This window comes from Rhododendron vialii, chromosome 11a, assembly GCF_030253575.1.
Source record: "Rhododendron vialii isolate Sample 1 chromosome 11a, ASM3025357v1".
In the NCBI taxonomy this organism is placed as follows: domain Eukaryota; kingdom Viridiplantae; phylum Streptophyta; class Magnoliopsida; order Ericales; family Ericaceae; genus Rhododendron; species Rhododendron vialii.
Window position 1 is genome coordinate 27,965,422 of NC_080567.1, and position 19,382 is coordinate 27,984,803.

At 35.3% G+C, this 19,382-nt stretch overlaps 1 protein-coding gene across 3 annotated transcripts in view; it reads right to left on the reverse strand.

Moving 5' to 3' along the window:
- Positions 1 to 19,382, reverse strand: part of LOC131308766 (germin-like protein 5-1) — a 136,528-nt gene that overhangs the window by 15,122 nt on the left and 102,024 nt on the right. The window contains exons 1-2 of one of the 3 annotated variants that reach the window (XM_058335772.1): positions 17,096 to 17,327; positions 12,667 to 13,411 (exon numbers count right to left, since the gene is read on the reverse strand). The exons of 1 other annotated variant lie outside the window; for it this stretch is intronic. In XM_058335772.1, the coding sequence (XP_058191755.1) occupies positions 12,873 to 13,411; positions 17,096 to 17,216 (660 nt within the window). In that variant the 5' untranslated portion in view covers positions 17,217 to 17,327 and the 3' untranslated portion in view covers positions 12,667 to 12,872. Of the gene's footprint in view, positions 1 to 12,666; positions 13,412 to 17,095; positions 17,328 to 19,382 lie in introns of those variants that run through there. One more of the 3 variants, XM_058335777.1, reaches the window with a different exon arrangement.

The window sequence follows — 19,382 nt, forward strand, 5'->3', positions numbered from 1 at the left end:
GAGGATTTAAAGCAATGAACACCCACAAACACTGTGAATTCTTTTCACACAAAACCCGAAAACCTGTAAGACAGCTCAATGATATCTCAAGCAAAAGAATATAAAGCCATTGCAATAAGATAAAGGCATAAGCAGTTCTAGATACTATCAAGTCAGAAAAATAAGTTATGGCATCTATACTCAGCGTGTGTGAATAAGGGCTTCGGTCACAAGTGAAAAATAACCAAAAGTTCTCTCCGGACCGAGTCTTGACTTCAAATCTCATCGTGTCATGCAATCAACAAATGAAATCATTCGAAACAATGTGCATATATATTATTCTCACTATGTGCAAGCGAAAATTATGTAAATGAAAGCAAAGTATCCTGCACAAGTTGACACGAAAAGAAAGCGTTATATAGTGGACACACGATCTCATGAACAGAGTCATGTATTGAATTCTCTCTTTATCCACCAATTCACAGTCTATTGCCTCTAAGATCAAATAGGACTTTCATTTCGGTTATAACGTTAGGTAAGGGAAAGTATTTCAAGGTTAGGTAAGATATTCACGTGTCTAAGAATGACTTGCAACAATAGGGCAAATAAAATAATGTGTGCCCCTCTAACTTCTCTTTTTTTTTGATTTCCAACTCCATCACATCTCTTTTTTCTACATTTCTTTCCCACATTAAGAACAAGTATTTCTCATTTTCTCAATAATTTAGTGTCTTCCCCTTTTTGCTTTTTTTCCTCTTCTTTTTATTTTTTATTTTTTATGGGAAAGATCGTCAATCAATAAAACTCAATTCTCTCTACATTTAATCACTCCTTTCCGAATAATTCACCTCCACAATTACTAACTCTTCTCAAGACACAATTTAGATTCTAGGGTTCAACAAGAAAAGGGTATTATGCGAGAGGCTCAATTGGGGTAACAAGAGATAAATGTATGAAAAAAAAAATGAATCGGCTCTAAATAACAAAGATGGCCTATAATCCTCTCTAATGGGCAACACAACCAGGCAACTTCCAAACCCAAGAGACAAGTAAGCAATTCAAAAGAGTCAAAATATTCTTAACACTTGACAACAACAAAAATAATGAGATCAACAACGAATTTGCTCTTTTGTGACAATAAGAGTTTATTTGACACCACTCCAAGAAAAAGTAGCTCTAAACTCACATGGGCATAAGTCTCCACTAAACTAGCCATCGAGAATAATCAAGTCACAGCTCATAAGCAACCAAAGCCCAAATAGACGTGAAGTGCAAATGCGCTAAAATAAATGCCATGACAAATTTTTCGCGGCAAGCTAGCAAGAAAAACTACTATGCCACCACAATATCAAAATAATGACTATCACGAACTCAATCAACTAAGAGCCAATCTCAACAGCCTTCAAGTCTCATGCAAAAAGAGTCCTACTATTTTTTTTATTTTTTTCAAATAAAGAACAAAGTGATCCTTACTCCCAACTTAAACTATTCAATGCCCGCATTAAAAGCACGAAAAATAAAGATAGGACAGAACCATAAAAGAGAGAAGAGATATCACCTCGAAAAAATGAGACTAAGTAGAGGAAACTATAGAGAGAGGGAGACGCCACAACTTGGATCGAATAACCTACAAAACGTTAGGCTCCAAGACAACAAGAAAAATAACTAAAAGAAATAAACTATGCAAGAATTAAAATGAAATAAAAAAAAATCATCCACTTTCTTCACGCGAAAGACACGGGTACTACTTTTCTCTCTATTTCTCAAACGAGAAACGGGTGGCTATACCATAACAAAAAAAAAAAAGTTTATGTACGAGCAGCCAAACATGGGTACCGAACATTTGTCATGCCAACTAGAGCTAAGACAATTAACATAGTACTCCATTCTATACCTTTTATCAAGAATTGAACTCGGCCATACCACAAGATTAGATACTTCGAGTAGCGCATTTGCCGAATTCGTTTTAAATATTTAAGTACCACCAAGTGGATAGCCCAAACTGGATCAATTTTTAAATTGTTGACAAAATCCACAAGATAAGAATGATAAACTAAATTATATTTATTAACACCAAGAAAATCAATCAGTTCTACATTTAAAAACTCTTGTAAAGTTGGAGACTCAGTAGGAGGGGTGACACTATCTAAAGCCAAGAGTATTGGATTATTCAGTGCAACTATTGGCAATGACTCCTCAAAAGGCATATAGCCTAGTGCAACTATAGGCAAAGACTCCTCAAAAGGCATATAGCCTTCACTAATGACAAGCGGCTCTATTTCCTCTTTTTCCCATGCATCAGAACTGCTATCCTTAGGAAGCAGCTCTATTTCCTCTTTTTTACTTCCATCAGAATTGGTATCCTCAGAACTTTCAGACAACTCACAAAATTGAACCTTTTGGGTTAATTCATCTAAGAATCCCAAGCCTCTTCAGGATTTTTATCCAGAAATTCGTCAGTAGACCTAAAATTCACATGACATGTCTTAGGATTTAAACCATGAGAAAAGATAACCAGAGGATTGCCAAGCTCACAATTAAAACTCGACTAAGAGAATACGACAAATTTAAAACGCTCCCAACACTGTGACAAAGATTCATCATCATGTTGAGAGAAATCTGATAGTTTTTGTAAAAGCATATGAGTCTCATATGAGGGATTGAAAGTTTTGAAAAACTGTATTACAATCCCACTTTATGTCAATCTTGGACTCAAAGAATTAAACCAATCTAGAGCACTATCACGCAAAGATGCTGAAAATACATGTAAAAGAGTCACTTCATCGCTAGCAAAAACTTCTTCAAGGTCATGAATATGCAAAAAAGAATTTTTTGAGCTCAAACCATAAAATATAGGAAGTGACACTGAACAATCAAATTGGTTTGCATAACCTCCATAGCATCTTGTAAAATGGGCCTTTTTTTTTTTTTGCTTTTCAATAATTAAAAAAAAATAAAAAAAATAAAAAACTAAAAAGAAAACAAAATAAATAAATAACTACTCGAATTCATAACACATGTTACCGTCCCCGGTACGGCGCCAAAAATGATTGATGATTTCTTAGACCTAAAATAATGGGTTACCCCAAGCGTAGGGCGGAGACCGATGTAGCACAATATCTGGTAAGTCCGGAGTCGAATCCACTAAGGACGGTGAAGTGTGCTGACTAAAAATTCGGGTTATTATTAATTAAACTGACTCTTAGGTAGCCACCCCTTAACGATTGATTGAGATTAAACTAAACCTACGAAATTGATTGTACGTTTCAGATAATTAAAAGAAATGTACGGTCGTAGGTTTCATAGCACTTGTAACTAGTCCGGATTAACCTGCTCTGTTTGGAGTTCTTAAAAATATTTGATTTTAGATTGAAAAAGATACCCCGCAAGATGCGAGACCCTATGATCGCCGTATACCCATGCGCAGCGAAGAATGAGTTTTGGACCCCCATTCCTCCATTCACATGTGTTCCGACGATACTCGGATTCGTCCACGGGAAGTTTTTTCCAATCTAACATTGTTTTTTCATTGTTTGATAAAAGGAACAGTGCTCGAACTAGTCACGATGTGCTAATCACCCCGCGACCCTACCTATATGACTACTTACACATTATTAAACAAAAAACAAAATAAACCTTAACTTGTATCAGGCTTTTTACTGGAGGTGAAAAATAAATAAAAGATTTATGTTAAATAAGGATCAACAAACAACTTTTATAAAAACTAGAAATTAAAATAAATTATCGAAATATGAGTAATTGAACAAAATTTTAATAACTTGAAAGGAAAAACAACTAAAGAAACTAAAAAACAATAATGGAATCAGAGAGTCGCAGCCCCCGTTTTCTGTTCGCAGCTCTCGGACCCTGCTTTTTTTGTCTGACAGCGCGACCCCAAGAAGATATCACGGCTACCCCTTTCTTTGTTTTTCCGTTTGTGCGTGGGAGTAAAATAAATCGTCCGTCGAAAGAGAGTCGTGGTTGTGCGCAGCTCCTTTTTCAAAGCTGCTATTGCCCCCCTTTATATTAATAAATCCTATTCTTTTACTCCTTTAAAAGTCGTGGGCCAGGCTTAATTTAAAATGTATTAAACTATAGTAGACCTTTGGCCCACCATAAAAACATATACTAACTTCTATTATTCTGCTACCCTTCACAATCACGCGAACAGTTGGAACATTTTCTAATGCTCAATTTTTGTACCTCTAGCTATAACCTGGAATGTATTCCAGTATATCTTTTAAAATATCTACAACACAAAAATCAAGCATTAAGCTCCAAAAAATAATATAAAAATAGATTTAGCAAGGATAAATTAATGGGCGCGTATGTGAATATTTACGCGCCTATCAGTGGATTATCGTTGAAGCAGAAGGCAAGAGCTACAAAGTTAAGGTAATGGAAGATCCGTGCGAACAACCCCACGAAGCTGAGAAACGGAGCCAACTGTAGAAACGAGAAGCAACCACCTCCAGCGGATCTGGAAGAGGAAAATGTTGTGCAGCGACGAGATTTAACCACAGTGGTTGGACGCGAGGGAAGAGGGATGAACGGGAAAAGGGGAAAAACGAGGAAGATCGGGATAAGCTCGGGTAAGGCTTGGGAAAAGGAAAAGAGTTCAAGGTTTGCCGGCGACAACCGCCGGAAGAGGCATTGCAGGGAAAAGGGGTGGGGCTAGGGCAGGCCGCATCGCAGGGAAGAGGGGTGGGGCTAAGGTTCGAGGACATTTCTATGCTGCATAGAGTACCAAAAAGATAATGGGTATAGCGCTCCATCACCTAATTATTATTATTTTTTTGGGATATATGTGGAACGATATGTGGAACGAAAGACTACAGATACCGATGGATTACTTGGGACAAATATGCTATATGTATAAACATTAATTGACTACTACTATCACTTGTATGTGATTAAAATTGGCTTCCTTTTTCTTAATAAGGGTGTCTAGAGCTTCAACAAATCTTTGGAATTAGATACGGAGTAGTTTTTCTAATCATGAGTCCTTCTCATTGGTTTGGTATTGGGATTTTTTGCGATGTACCCTTTGTCAAGATCTAATAAACAAACTTTGTTGCCGATCAAAAATTAAAAAAGAAAACGGAAACGGAAGTTTCCTTGAAAATGAACCAAAACCTAATCTCCAATGGTACTCTCAAGATTTAGTCTCCATAATTTTGGATATATTTGGAACGAAATATGCTATACGTATAATCATTGACCACTACTATCTCTTGTATGTGATTAAAATTGGCTTCTTTTTTCTTAACAAGGGTGTCTAGGGCTTCATCCCAACTAATCTTTGGAATCAAATAGTTTCTCCTGGAGGTTAAAACCCTTACGAACTTTCGAGCAGCCTCAAAGGGGGATTGAAAAATACAAAATATATTTAACCACTACGCCACCCCTTAGATTTTTGAATATGTGACCTTCAATCTGGAAGTGAAACCCAAGTAACCGAACAGTTTTAAATCTGGCTATACTTCAAACTTAATTGATCATGCATATATGACTAAAGAATTACACAAAGTAAGTTTTCCAGATTACCTTGTATGGAAAGGCCCATATATATATGCACGGGGTCACAGTTTGGTGAAATTTTGCATTTGGGCTGGCAAGGGAGTTTTGTTGAAAATGATCCAAATCCTAATCTCGATCCAAACTCCTCCTGCTCTTCCAAAACTGGTCTAATCACCATTTACTATATTAGTTGCAGTTGTTATCAGTTCCATACAAAAGATTAATTTCCCCATGTGCCTGAAAATGCTTGTTGTCAAATTACCAACTTCATTTCGAATCTTATATTACACTAATATGTCAACATATATAGATATTGGTTTGGTGAGAATCATGAGAAGTGTTTTGGCTTGGAATCGGACCACTTAGCATATCTCGTCCGAATGGCCTCCATTGCATGATAAAATTCGAGGGCTTAACAATTGTCGAATCCACGTACACTGCGCCGAGTGTTGATTCAAAAAGGTGCACACGTGCCCCTATATTTTTATTGCTCACAGTAATATTACCAAATATATGTGCAGTTCATCTTAATTATGGCCTTAAAAAATTATGCTAGCGCCCATAGTGAAAGATGTCAATCAGCTTTTTGTTTTTCAATAAATTTCTTTCCATTTTGCTTCTATCTTATTTCTTCTTAAAAATGTACATACTAATATTTATTTATGTGTAGCTTAGCCAAAGAAAATATATTTATTTAGGTGTAGTAATGAATGGCCAGATAATTGAGGTTAGTCACATTACGATCCAAATTTCAGTGACCGTACTGATAAGTGCCAAAATATACATATTTTGGCCCTCCAAACTACATTTGTTAGTCATTTATTTTGGTTAATTGATTTTTATTTTGTTCTTTTGTTGTTTATAGGTTGTTCGAGCCCGTTGTCCAAGACTTTGGATAAAAAGAAGATTTTAAAGAAGTTTGGGGTTCAAATGCGAAATGATTCAAAATTGAATCATTCATTTATTATTTCATGAAGTTTAGAGGGCCTTTATGTGATTAAGGTTTTCAATACCTATATATAAAAAGTTTAACCTACTGTTAGAAGGTTCTGGGGGCTCTGTGGCTGTAGAAAAAAAAGAGGAAAAAGGAGAACTGCTGCCGTGGATGGCTTCGGGCTGATTTTCTCTCATACAGAGTTCATTTTCCCGTCAAGTTTTTAATGTTTTGTTCAAGTATTCAAGCATTCGGTAACTCATTTCAATTTCCGTTCTTAATTAAAAGCATGATTAATTCTAAGATTTCTTTCTTTTTATTTTTAATAATGAGCACTACAAAAAAAAGTATGTTTAGTGACGAAAAAGTGGCGACAAAATTTAATTTCGTCGCTAAATGAGTATATTTAGCAACAAAAAAATAAATTCGTCACTGTTTTGATAACTTTCTTGATGAAATTATTTTGTCACCAATTATAACTATTTAGCGACGAAAAATATATTTTTGTCACCCAAGGCTCCTATTTGGCGATGAAATAAAATTTTCGTCGCCAAAAGAGTAAAAAAAGAGACGAAATTATTTTTTGTTGCCAAAGATAACTATTCGGTGACGGAAAAAATATTTTGTCGCCAAATGAACCAATTTGGCGACGAAAAATATTTTCGTCTTCTTTTTACGTTTTCAGTGACGAAAAATTTATGTTTTGGTGACGAAATTTATGAATTACGCTTTGTCACCAAATATATTTCGGGCATAACTCTTTGCTCAGAACTCCGATTGAGATAATTTAAATTGGGTTTGAACAATAACATAAAGAGCTACGACTTTCATGTTTATTAAAATTGCTAATTTTAATGTTTAATAGTTCAAAATGCCGTTCAAAATATATTTTAATGTTCAATGTATGTGTTATATATTAGATATTTCAAACATATACTGAAAAGTTTGTATGGTGTAGTTGGTTAAAGCTTGCGTGCAAAACTTAGGAGACTCGGGTTCAAAACCCCGCAGGAGCAAGAAAGTGAGATTTTTTTCACATATAAGAATGTCTTTCGCGACAAAAAATTTCGTCATCGATGGATTACCTTTGACGAGCCAAAGGGAATAATTTGTGACGAAATTTTTTGTCATCAAAAAAGCACAATAGGTGACGAAGAAAATTTCGTCACCAAGTCATTTTTTTGTAACGAAATTTTTCGTCACCAAAAGGCACTATAGGTTACGAAAAATAAATTTCGTCACCAGGTAGGATTCCTCGACAACCTTTAGTCGACAAATTTTTTTTCGTCACCTATATTATTTGTGACAAAAAACATACAATTTGCGACGATTTTCATTCGTCACCCAATACAATTTTTCTTGTAGTGGAGTTAGTAGTTTTTCTGAGGTTTGGTCGCTGGGTAAAGGCGCGCCGCGACCCAATTAGGATTCGTCTCGCAATTTTTTGCACATTAATTTAATAAAATAAATTTAGTTAGTGAAAACTACGTCCGTTAGACGATCCGAGGCATTGCCAGGGCTCATGTGAGTGGGAACAAGGGACCAAAATCTGTTCGCCGCTGTGTACGGAACCGGCAACCTTAGGATTCGCATCCTTCGGAGTTTTCAATTCTCCCTAAATTTAACCATTTTTTTAAAACCTTGAAAAACGAGCGGATTCTGACTGGGTAGCGAGTGCTGAATTCCCTACGACCGTACCTCTCTTTTTAATCATTTGACCAAATTATTTGTTAGTTGTAGTTAATCAATCAAATCGACAAAGGGTGGCTACCTAAGAGCCCGTTTAAATTAGTAACAACCCGAGTTTTTATTTAACACACATCACTGTCTTTGTGGATTCGACTTCGATCTTACCGGATATTGTGCTGCGTCGGTCTCCGCCTTACGCTTGGGGCAACTCATTATTTTAGGTCTAGAAAATCCGTCAAGCATTTTTGGCGTCGTTGCCGGGGACGGTAACGTGTGCTAAGAATTCGAGTAGTTATTTTTTTTCTATTTGTTTTCTTTTTAGTTCATTATTATTATTATTATTATTTTAATTTTTTTATTATTGTTGAAAAGAAGAAAAAAATGACCCATTTTGCAAGGTGGTATGGAGGTTATGCAAACCAATTTGATTGTTTAGTGTCACTTCTTGTACTTTATGGTTTGACCTCAGAAAATCATTTTTCGCATATTCATGACCTTGAGAAAGCTTTTGGTAGAGATGAAGTGGCCCTTTTACATGTATTCTCAGCATCTTTGCGTGATAGTGCTCTAGATTGATTTAATTTATTGAGTCCAAGATTGACATGGGGTGAGATTGTAATACAATTTTTCAATCATTTCAATCCCTTATATGAGAATCATATGCTTTTACAAGAACTATCAGATTTCTCTCAACATGATGATGAGTCTTTGTCCCAGTGTTGGAAGCGATTTAAATTTGTTATATTCTCTTGGTCGAGTTTTAATTGTGAGCTTGGCAGTCTTCTGGTTATCTTTTGCCTTGGTTTAAATCTTAAGCCATGCGACGTGGATTTTAGGTCCACTGACGAATTCCTGGATAAAACACCTGAAGGTGCTTGGGATTTCTTAGATGAATTAACCCAAAAGCTCCAATTTTGTAAGTTAACTGAAAGTTCTGAGGATACCAGTTCTGATGGGAGGGAAAATGAGGAAATAGAGCCACCTTATTTTGATCAATTAGCTGATTCTCTTTCTTGCAATTAAGTTGAAAATTTTCAAGTGATTAATTCTTGTGTATTGGAAGATGAAACAACAGAGTCACATGTAACTAACGAAATAGTTAGTTCAACTGAAGTGCAACGGCATTCTAGTTACACTTGAGATGGATTTTCATGACCCGACTCCTGAGGAGTCATTGCCAATAATTGTGCAAAGTCCACTTGTTCTTGATGATCAAATATCCCCAGCCATAGATATTGATGTCATCACTTCTATTGAGCATCCACCATTGCAAAAGATTATCACGTTAGAACAAATTGACTTTCTTGGTGTTGATAATTTTAATATGGTTTACCATTCATTTTTTCTAACACTCATCAACAACTTGAAAGTTAATTTGGTTCGAAATATGCAATTGGTGGAATTTAAATTTCAAACGCGGCTAAGGCCATTAAGATATTCTAAGTATTTGGTTTTGTGGCATGGTCGCATACAATTTTTAACGGAATGCTTGAAGTGGGTTGAGATGTTGATTTTGATTGCTTTTTGTAGTGTGATGAATGGTTGGATTTCACGTGATGGGAGTAAATGTCATTAACTTTTTTGTATAGTTTTTTTTTTCTTTTCTCTTTCTTAGATTAGTTACTTTTATTTTATTTTATCTTTTTTTTTGTGAGGACTAACGTTGCAGGATGCTTTGTTCAAGTTGGGGGGTCTTCTTTCCATTATGTTATTTCTTGCGTAGTTCTTCGTTCCGAGGTGATACCTTTCCCTTCTTTTTCTTTTATGTCCTATATTTTTATTCTTTTGTATTCAATGAGGACATCGAATGGTTTAAGTTGGGGGGAGGGATTACTTTGGTAAGTTTTTCACTTTTAGAGTCTTAAAATCTAAAAAAAAAAAAATGAAAATTTTTCATTTCGCATGCGATTTAGCACTTGTTGTGATTATTTGTTGGATAATTGAGTTGAGGTATGTTGCCTATCATAGTGATATCTGTTTTTGGCTTGGTAGTTCTGCTTGCTAGCTTGTCTTAAGAAGTTGATCATGGCACTCTTGTATAGCACTATTGCACATCACTTTTATTTGGGCCTTGACCACTTGTGAGCCGTGACTTGACCAATCTTGATGGCTGGATTAGCGGAGACTTATGCCCTAGTGAGCTTTTGTGCCTTTTTTTTTTTTTTTTTGGAGTGGTGTCACTTCAACTCTTAGTTTGTCAAGGAAATAATCTGTTTATTGTGGTCTCATTATTCTTGATTGTTGAGTATTGGAACTTGAATGCATAACAATATCCCTTGGGTTTTGATTCGTCACATGGATGTTACACTCCTTGGAGAGGATTATAGGCATTTTCTTGATATTTGAGCCAGTTCGTTCCTTTGTTTTCACATTTATCCCTTGCGAGCCAATTTGAACCTTATTTATTTAGTCTTTTCTTGATTAGCTCCACCTTCCATGTTGTTTTGGGAAAAGGCAAAAGTATAAAGGTGTAATTTATGGATGAACTGTGAACTTTTGTGCTTGAATTGGTGGTACCCCTTAAAAAAAAGAAAAAAAGAAAAAAGAAAAATAAAATAAAATAAAGACAAAATTAAAAGGGGTACCGATATAGATGAAAAGAAGGAATCGTGCTTTATTGTTGAAAAATGTTAAAAGGTTAGAAGGAGAGATAAGGTGGAGTTGAAAAGAGTGAAAAAAATGGGCGCGCATTGTTAAATTAGCCCCAAGTTGTTTGCCTATTCTCAGACATGTGATGTTTTACCCTAGCCTTTACACACTTTCAATTACCCAACGTTACAACCAAAATTAAAGTCCTATTTGATCCTAGGTGTGATGGAAAGTGGATTGATGGATGTGAGAGAGAGTTCCAATACTTGGTATTTTATTCATGAGACTGTGTGTTCACCATACAAAGCGTTCTTTTCGTGTCATAGTGTGCGAGTGTTTTGATTTCATTTATATAACTTCTGACCGCACACTTGAGAGTTCATACTATGCACCTTGTTTCGAGTGATTTTATTTGTGAGTGCAAGACACAGTGAGAATTGCAATCGAGACTCGGTCCGGAGAGAGCGATTAGTTATTGGACACTTTTGGTTGAGGCCTATGTCACACACACATGCTAATCCTAGGTGCCATGGTTTATTTCTTGACTTGATAGTGTTTGGAACTATTTGTGCATTCTTTATCTTTGTGGTAACTGCACATTCTTTGCTTGATGGATCAATGAGTTGTTTGACAAGTTTTGGATTACATGTAAAAATGTTCAATGTGTTTTGTGGGTAATCACTGCTAAAAACTCTCACGAGACTTCACTCGTTCTACCGGGGCTACCCGGGGGTTTAAAAGAAATATCCATTTTAATTAGTTGCATTTGTTTTGGTTTGCTAGGGACTAGCAAAGTGTAAGTTGAGGGGTGTGATAAGTGCCAAAATATACATATTTTGGCCCTCCAAACTACATTTGTTAGTCATTTATTTTGGTTAATTAATTTTTATTTTGTTCTTTTGTTGTTTATAGGTTGTTCGAGCCCGTTGTCCAAGACTTTGGATAAAAAGAAGATTTTAAAGAAGTTTGGGGTTCAAATGCGAAATGATTCAAAATTGAATCATTCATTTATTATTTCATGAAGTTTAGAGGGCCTTTATGTGATTAAGGTTTTCAATACCTATATATAAAAAGTTTAACTTACTGTTAGAAGGTTCTGGGGGCTCTGTGGCCGTAGATAAAAAAAAGGAAAAAGGAGAACTGCTGCCGTGGATGGCTTCGGGCTGATGTTCTCTCATTCAGAGTTTATTTTCCCTTCAAATTTTTAATGTTTTGTTCAAGTATTCAGTACCTCATTTCAATTTCCGTTTTTAATTAAAATTCTTTGTTGGTATTCAATTAATTGTTATTTCTCGTTTATTTTATTTCTTCAGTATTAGAAGCATGATTAATTCTAGGGTTTCTTTTTTTTTATTTTTAATAATGAGTTAGTAGTTTTTCTGAGATTTGGTCGCTAGGTAAAGCGCGCCGCGACCCAATTAGAATTCGTCTCGCAATTTTTTGCACATTAATTAATTAAATAAATTTAGTTGGTGAAAACTACGTCCGTTGGACGATCCGAGGCATTGCCAGGGCTCATGTGAGCGAGAACAGGGGACCAAAATCTGCTCGCCGCTGTGTACGGGACCGGCAACCTTAGGATTCGCATCCTTCGGAGTTTTCAATTCTCCCTAAATTTAACCATTTTTTTAGAACCTTGAAAAACGAGCGGATTCTGACTGGGTAGCGAGTGCTGAATTTCCTACGACCGTACCTCTCTTTTTAATCATTTAAGCAAGTTATTTGTTAGTTGTAGTTAATCAATCAAATCGACAAATGGTGGCTACCTAAGAGCCCGTTTAAATTAGTAACAACCCGAGTTTTTATTCAACACACATCACCGTCTTTGTGGATTCGACTTCGGTCTTACCGGATATTGTGCTGCGTCGGTCTCCGCCCTACGCTTGGGGCAACCCATTATTTTAGGTCTAGAAAATCCGTCAAGGAAGTACAATACTATATATGATTGATACGCATTTAGATGCTATTGTTATTCGTCTTATTTCTCAGTAAACACAAGAAGTGAAACTGAATACATAGGTAAATGGATTCAAATACAACATCGGCTCACTTTCTGACCCACTATTTCTTATCGTGAAACCATGAATCCTTATCTCAATAAACAACGAGAAGAAAAACAAGAAAACCAACAACTTATCAACCCCATATCACAAAGCACCCTCTAGGACTCTCCTGCAAGCTTTGACTTGATTGCATCAACCTCCTGATATGATATCTGGAAAGCCTTGCTCAACACATTATCTGACACCTGGGGCGTAGCGGCAAACAATGCAGTGGCAATGTTCTGGCGGCCTGGATACTGGCTGTTGAATCCAGCAATAGCGGCGGCCGGTCCTTTCCCATTATTAATTTGGAAGTGAACCAAACCTCTAGGGAAAGTAAATATGTCACCCTGTTTGATGGTCCTGGAAACAAGCACATTATCTGTGGTGATGAACCCAGCAACCAATTCTCCGTAGAGAACGAACAACATCTCGGTGGCGCGTTGGTGTGTGTGGGGCTGGTTAAGGCCGCCAGGGGCAAAGTCGAGGCGGGCCATGGAGACACCTAAGGTGTTGAGGCCAGGAATTTGCATCACATCAGCAAAAGTCACGACTGAACCCAGCGTACTGTTGATGGGCTGTGGCTTTGCTAGACCGGCAAAGAAGAAATCTGATGCGTTGAAACTTGCTTTGCAAGCAAAACCATTCATCTTCACAGCTGTGAATCAGCAATAAGGTATGGTAATATTAGGTACTATTGTTATGTCAAAATGAGAAATGAGAGAGCAGAATAATTACACCAAAATGAAATTCATTTATGTGGTTTGGACAGGCCTACAATATTTGTAAGCAAAGATTAAGAAAAAAGATTCCTTCTTGACAAGACAAGGAAAATACAGTAAACCAATAATGAAAATTGCTATTCCCCCCCCCCTGACACACCCCCCCCGGCCCCACCTCCCTTTTCCCATTCTACCCCCCTCTCTTCTCTCTCTCTCTCTCTCTCTCTCTCTCTCTCTCTCTCTTCTTTCTTTCTTTCTTTTTTTCTTTACCGTTTGGTTTTTTTTTTTTCTTTTTCTTTTCAGTTTCAGTTTCGTTTTTTTTTTCATTTTATTTTCAGTTTCTTTTTTTTTTTCATTTTATTTCCTTTTCGTTCTTTCCAGTTTGAATTTTTTTCTCTCTTTAATAATAGGTTCAAGTCTAATTTTAGGCTTTGTAAAGTAATTGAGAGAAAAAAAAAGTGTTTTAATTGATCATGTTTATCCGACTGTTTTATTTTTATTTTTTTGACCTTTATAGATTAAAAAATATAGTTACTAAAATAAGTGTTTCAATTTTCAATCCGTTTGAACCGGTGCAAAGTTGTTATTTTTCTGATCATTTCATCCTAAATGGATCTAGTAAATTTTTGGCTCCAAGGCCTTTCAATGGACACCCTAAGAGAGTTTTGAAACTAAATAATGAGTCTTAGGGTATTTGTTGAAAGGCCTTAAACCAAAAAATTCATTATGACCATTTAAAATAAAATAATAATAAAAACGATCTTTGCTCTGATTTAACTGAATTGAAAATTAAAACACTTAATTCTTGAATTATATTTTTAAATATACAAATGGTGTATTTATAGAAATTAAATAAATAAGGTATAAGTAATTAAATAAAAAAATAAATGAAAAAATAGGTGGGACCCGGGGGGCTCAACTGCCCTCATTGGCACAGTAGCCCCTACGAAGCCCCTAAAACGTTTCCGTTTTAGTTATAAAAAAAATAGAAACCAGCCATTTGCAATCCTATGGAGTAGAGACGTGATTTGAAGCAACATACTACTGAATCAGTTAAGAGGATTTATGCTAAATAATAGTTAACAAATTTATTAAATTGTACTATAGTTAAAAAAAAGTAATCCTAAATATAACATTTGTATTTTGGATTAGTATGTCGTTTGCAAAATACATTTCGTAATTAGTTCCCGAACACTAATTGTAATCTTAATTGAAAATAGAATTTGAGTTAACCAAAAAAAAAAAAGAAGGGAGGTAAATGGGAAAAGAAACAAATAAAGAAAATAATTGAAAAAAAAAAAGATTCAAAGTGGAAGGAATAAAAGGAAATAAAGAGAAAAAAAACGAAAAAAAAAAATCCAGCCGAAAAGAAACAAAAAGAAAATAAAGAGAGAAAAAGAAAAAAAAAAGTAAATGGGAGGAGGGAGGGGCAGGAGAAGTAAAATGGGGGGAGGGGAGGGGGTAATATGGGAAATGGGGTGTGGGGCCGGGGGGGTGGGGTGTCGGGGGGGGGGGGGGAAAAGCAGCCCTCACCAATAATACCAACGGAAAGTGACGTCGAAACTGTAGTTGAGTTGATTTACACAAAATTATACTTTGATTCCCATTTAAAATGGGAAACTTAAATGGGAATCATGTCCTCTAGTGATACTTAATTAAGTCTCCATCCTTAGTTATTTTTAAATACTTAAGTCTCTATTCTGACATTTAAAAAATGTCAATAACACCCTTCATTAATATGAATAAACTATTTTTTGTTTCTGATTAACCCTTCATTAATATGAATAAAATGTGCCGGAGAATCATGGGATCATTATCCCTTTCTTCATCTGAACACATTCAAACACTCGGGAAGAAAGGAAAAAATGGAACGGCAAAACCGCCCAGGCGGTTTCCAAACTTTTCGAAGAAGATAGCAACACCGGAAACCACCATCTTCAATTCTGAAATAGATCGTCGAGTACGTACATTATATTCCACGCCGGAGTGGCGAAGATTTGCCATAGACTAGATGCCACGCGGGAGCAGCGTTGATTTGTGCTCCTCCTCCGCAAGTGCCGCCGCAAACACACATTCTCTCTCCTCTCTTTGTGGAATGGCGATCTCCACCGCATCGCCATGAACGCGGTCCTGCACTCCTGCAAATCTGACCACGGGCGCCGTCATCCACGTCGCCTGAAATTGTTCAGCGCTTCCTTCGGTTTGTATAAGATAAATTATCCAGTGCTTCCCTTGGGAACGTAACAAATTCTTGCAAAAGGGAAATTATACAGTGCTTCATTGGTTTTGTATATTTACCATGCTAGCAAGTTTATTATTTTTGTAATTATTTCTTAACTTACAACAATTTTGAGACAACATGTTTCATGAAAATTTTCTAGAAAATAGTCCATGAAAAATATGATCGATTTGAATCTCCACCATATTTTAAAATATGATATATTGTGCAGAATTATTTCATAAAAAATATGATTGATATGAGTACATGCATGAATTTGTGCATAATTATCTCATGATAAACTATGTACATTTTTAAAAATTATTCAAGAATTGGCTGTCATTTTTTAGCGTAAAATTTTTATGGAGAATTCACAATAATAAATCACGATAAACATGGTGGATTTGCTTCAAAAACTTGATCGATTAGAATATCCACCATGTTCTGAAATATTTTTCATAGTAATTTTGTCAATATTTTTCATATTCCAAATATGATTAGTATTTTTGTCAATTTAATTCATGAAAACATGAGTTATTTTAGAATTGATCATATTTGGATAATTGGTTGGTAAGGTAATTAATAAATGGGGTGTAGTAAATAAAAGGTAAAAAATGGAGAGAGAGAGAGAGAGAGAGAGAGAGAGAGTTAATTAATTAATGAGGGCAAAATGGGTCATTCAACTAATTTAAGAATGAGAACATAAGTATTCAAATCCACAATGATGGATACCTAAATAAGTTTTCTAAATAGGATGTCTATTTAATTCTTTTTTTTTAAATTGTCAATGTTTTTCAATTAAATAGATAAGAAATAAGTACATCAGCATTTTAGTTGCTCGAAGAAAAAACGAAATCACTTCAAACTTATTGTTGCATTTGACCAAAATCATCCCAACATAAAGTGTATTATGCTAGAATACAAAAACACATAGTACAACAAGTAATTTTTTCTGAAGAGAAATGTTATGGTGAACCCATAAACGCCCCATAAATCTGATTTACATGGATCTCCAATTCAATTATGTCCCTCACTCTCAAACCAAAGTTTATTTCCTTGTGCCACAATGGATTATGGGTATTTTAAGGGAAGAAATTAAATTGGGTGCGTACTAATCCTCAAAAAATTCGGGTCGAATTTGAAACACCATTCGCAAACACAAACATATTCGATAATGCTTTGAACCATAAGTACGAGCAAAAAAGGGAAACAGGTTTTTGACGGCAAAATGTCTAGGAATGTACATTTAAAACACAATTTCAGATACAATTGTACCTGAAACTGTTAGATATGTTTAAAATTTATGTACATCTAACGGTTCCGAATACATTTATAATTAGAATTGTGTTTTAAATTAAGGTGTACGTGTTTGTGACATTGCTATATGAAAAAAAAAAATTACCATTATTGAGATCAGCAACACAAATGTCTTGGAGCATATCCGGATCTGCAGAAACAGAGTTGGAAATGGTGGCTATTAGCACCGTAATGACCACCACATAGAGTTTTCCAGCAACAACCATGGCTGGAAGGTGTATGAGAAATGTGTTGTGTTTCTAAAAGGTGAAGAAAATCAGAGCTTGGAAAAAGGAGGAGCAATAATAAGACAATAACAAGAGAGATAAGTTGGGATTTGGATGGGGATAAGAAAGATGGGGTGCCTTACTTATAGGCAGAGGTCTTTAGAGAGAGAAACTCTTCTAGTTAGAGAGAGAGAGAGGCGCCCCACAAGCCGCCGTCCCCCACTAAGAACTCAAAAAACTAAAAAAATTTCAAATATGAATGTTTGCAGACATGCATGCATGTATCCACCTGGACTGCTCAAGAGGCACAATGGTCCAAATTTAAATAAAAATTAAGCAATGTACTCGATTATAAGTTCATATATCTTCGAATATTTGTGGAACAATTGGAGTTTTCCTAGAAAAGCCACGTTGCCTTTATATTATGTCTTTGTTCAAATTTTTTTTCCTTTTTTGTTAGTTATACGTTAAACTTTTTATCGATTATTGATACGTCTCGACGAGAGGAATCGAAAAAGTCAAAAGTATTTATGACCGAAATTCAATTTTTTTCACCCAAAAATTTGGTGCAATAAACGCCAAAATTTTTAAATAAAGAGAAAAAAATCACATGGTTTTTTTTAAGGAAACTTAGGGCCCGTTCGGACAAATAAGCCACAGTGGCTTATTTTTTGTTCTTATTCAAATTTTTTTCGTATCATTTGGCTTATTGTCATTTTTTTGGAGATTATTGCATCCTTACGACAAGAGGAATCTAAAAAGTAAAAAAATTTGACCGAAATTCAATTTTTTTTAATAAAGACGAAAGACTGAATAAGGACAAAAAATAAGCCATTTTGACTTATTTATCCGAACACCCCTTAAGTCTCTTATTTGTGACTACACCTAAACAATCGATTAGACAAAGTTTTGGATACCCTCATTGGGAAAGCAAGTAGTCATAAACATTACTTCTACTTTCTTCGGTAGGAGTATTCAATTGAAATATGCCTTTTTGGCCGAAATCTAATATTTTTGACCCTTGTAAATAAAGAAAAGAAAAAAAAATCACGTGACATTTTTTAATTAATTAAACTTAGCCTGACTTGTGACTACACCTAAACAATTGATTGGACAATTTGTGATTACCTTCGTTGGGAAAGCAAGTGGTCATAGTCAACATTACTTCTACTTCCTTGGGTAGGCGTATTTTATTGAATATAAGTGATAGTGGGTGAACAGCAGTATTTGTATAGCTGCCCGTGACTTTCAATTTGGGAGTACTCAAATCCTTTTTTATCTTGTCAAACGAAATTTTATTAAACTTAAAAGGGTACATCGATAAAAAAACAAGAAAGACGCAAAGTGTTTACGAGAAGAACGAAACATAAACAAACATCCAGCAAAAGGTTGGATGAGAAACACCTCAGAAGGAAACTAAAATCCTAGTAATCAAACAGATTTAAAATTTGGATCTGACTTTTCTTAAAACTCAAATTTTCTTGGTAATTACTTGGTTGATCGTGAGTAAAGAAGTAAACAAAGTAATTTTGAAATCAGATAGTTTCCCCAGCTTTAACCCTTACGAAGTTACGAGTAGCCTCAAAGGGATTTTGAGAAATAAAAAATTTAACCACTACGCCACTTTTTGAGTATGTGGTCTTCAATCTACAAGTTTTTTTTTTGAACAGCAAAAAAATTTATTAATCAAATATAAAGAGTTACAATGATTAAATGAGACAAGAGGAAGTCATCATAATACGAGGATAACATCTCAACTATGTTGGCACCCCATCCCATGATGATTATACGCCACTCGAGGCCCAAGAGCGATTACAAGTAGGCAAGATACCTTCAATCTAGAAGTGAAACCCAAGTAACCGAACAGATTTAAATCTGGCCATACTTCAAACTTAAAATTTCTTGTTATTTCTTTCATACCTATTGTCATCTACTTAAATTGATCATAGTATTCGGTGGAGGATTTTAAGGGCTATTTAGATAGTATTCAGAAGGTGAAAGTGTAATGTAACTTTGAGGTGTTTTTTTTCATCCAATTGTTGGCTGGATGAGGTTTCTTTTTTGCAGTTAAGCTCTTTTAGGCTTTCCTACTTTTGACCTCGATATAGCCCTTTTAAGTTTTATAAAATGTTTCGCTTGCCGAGAAAAAAGAAGTAAACGAAATAA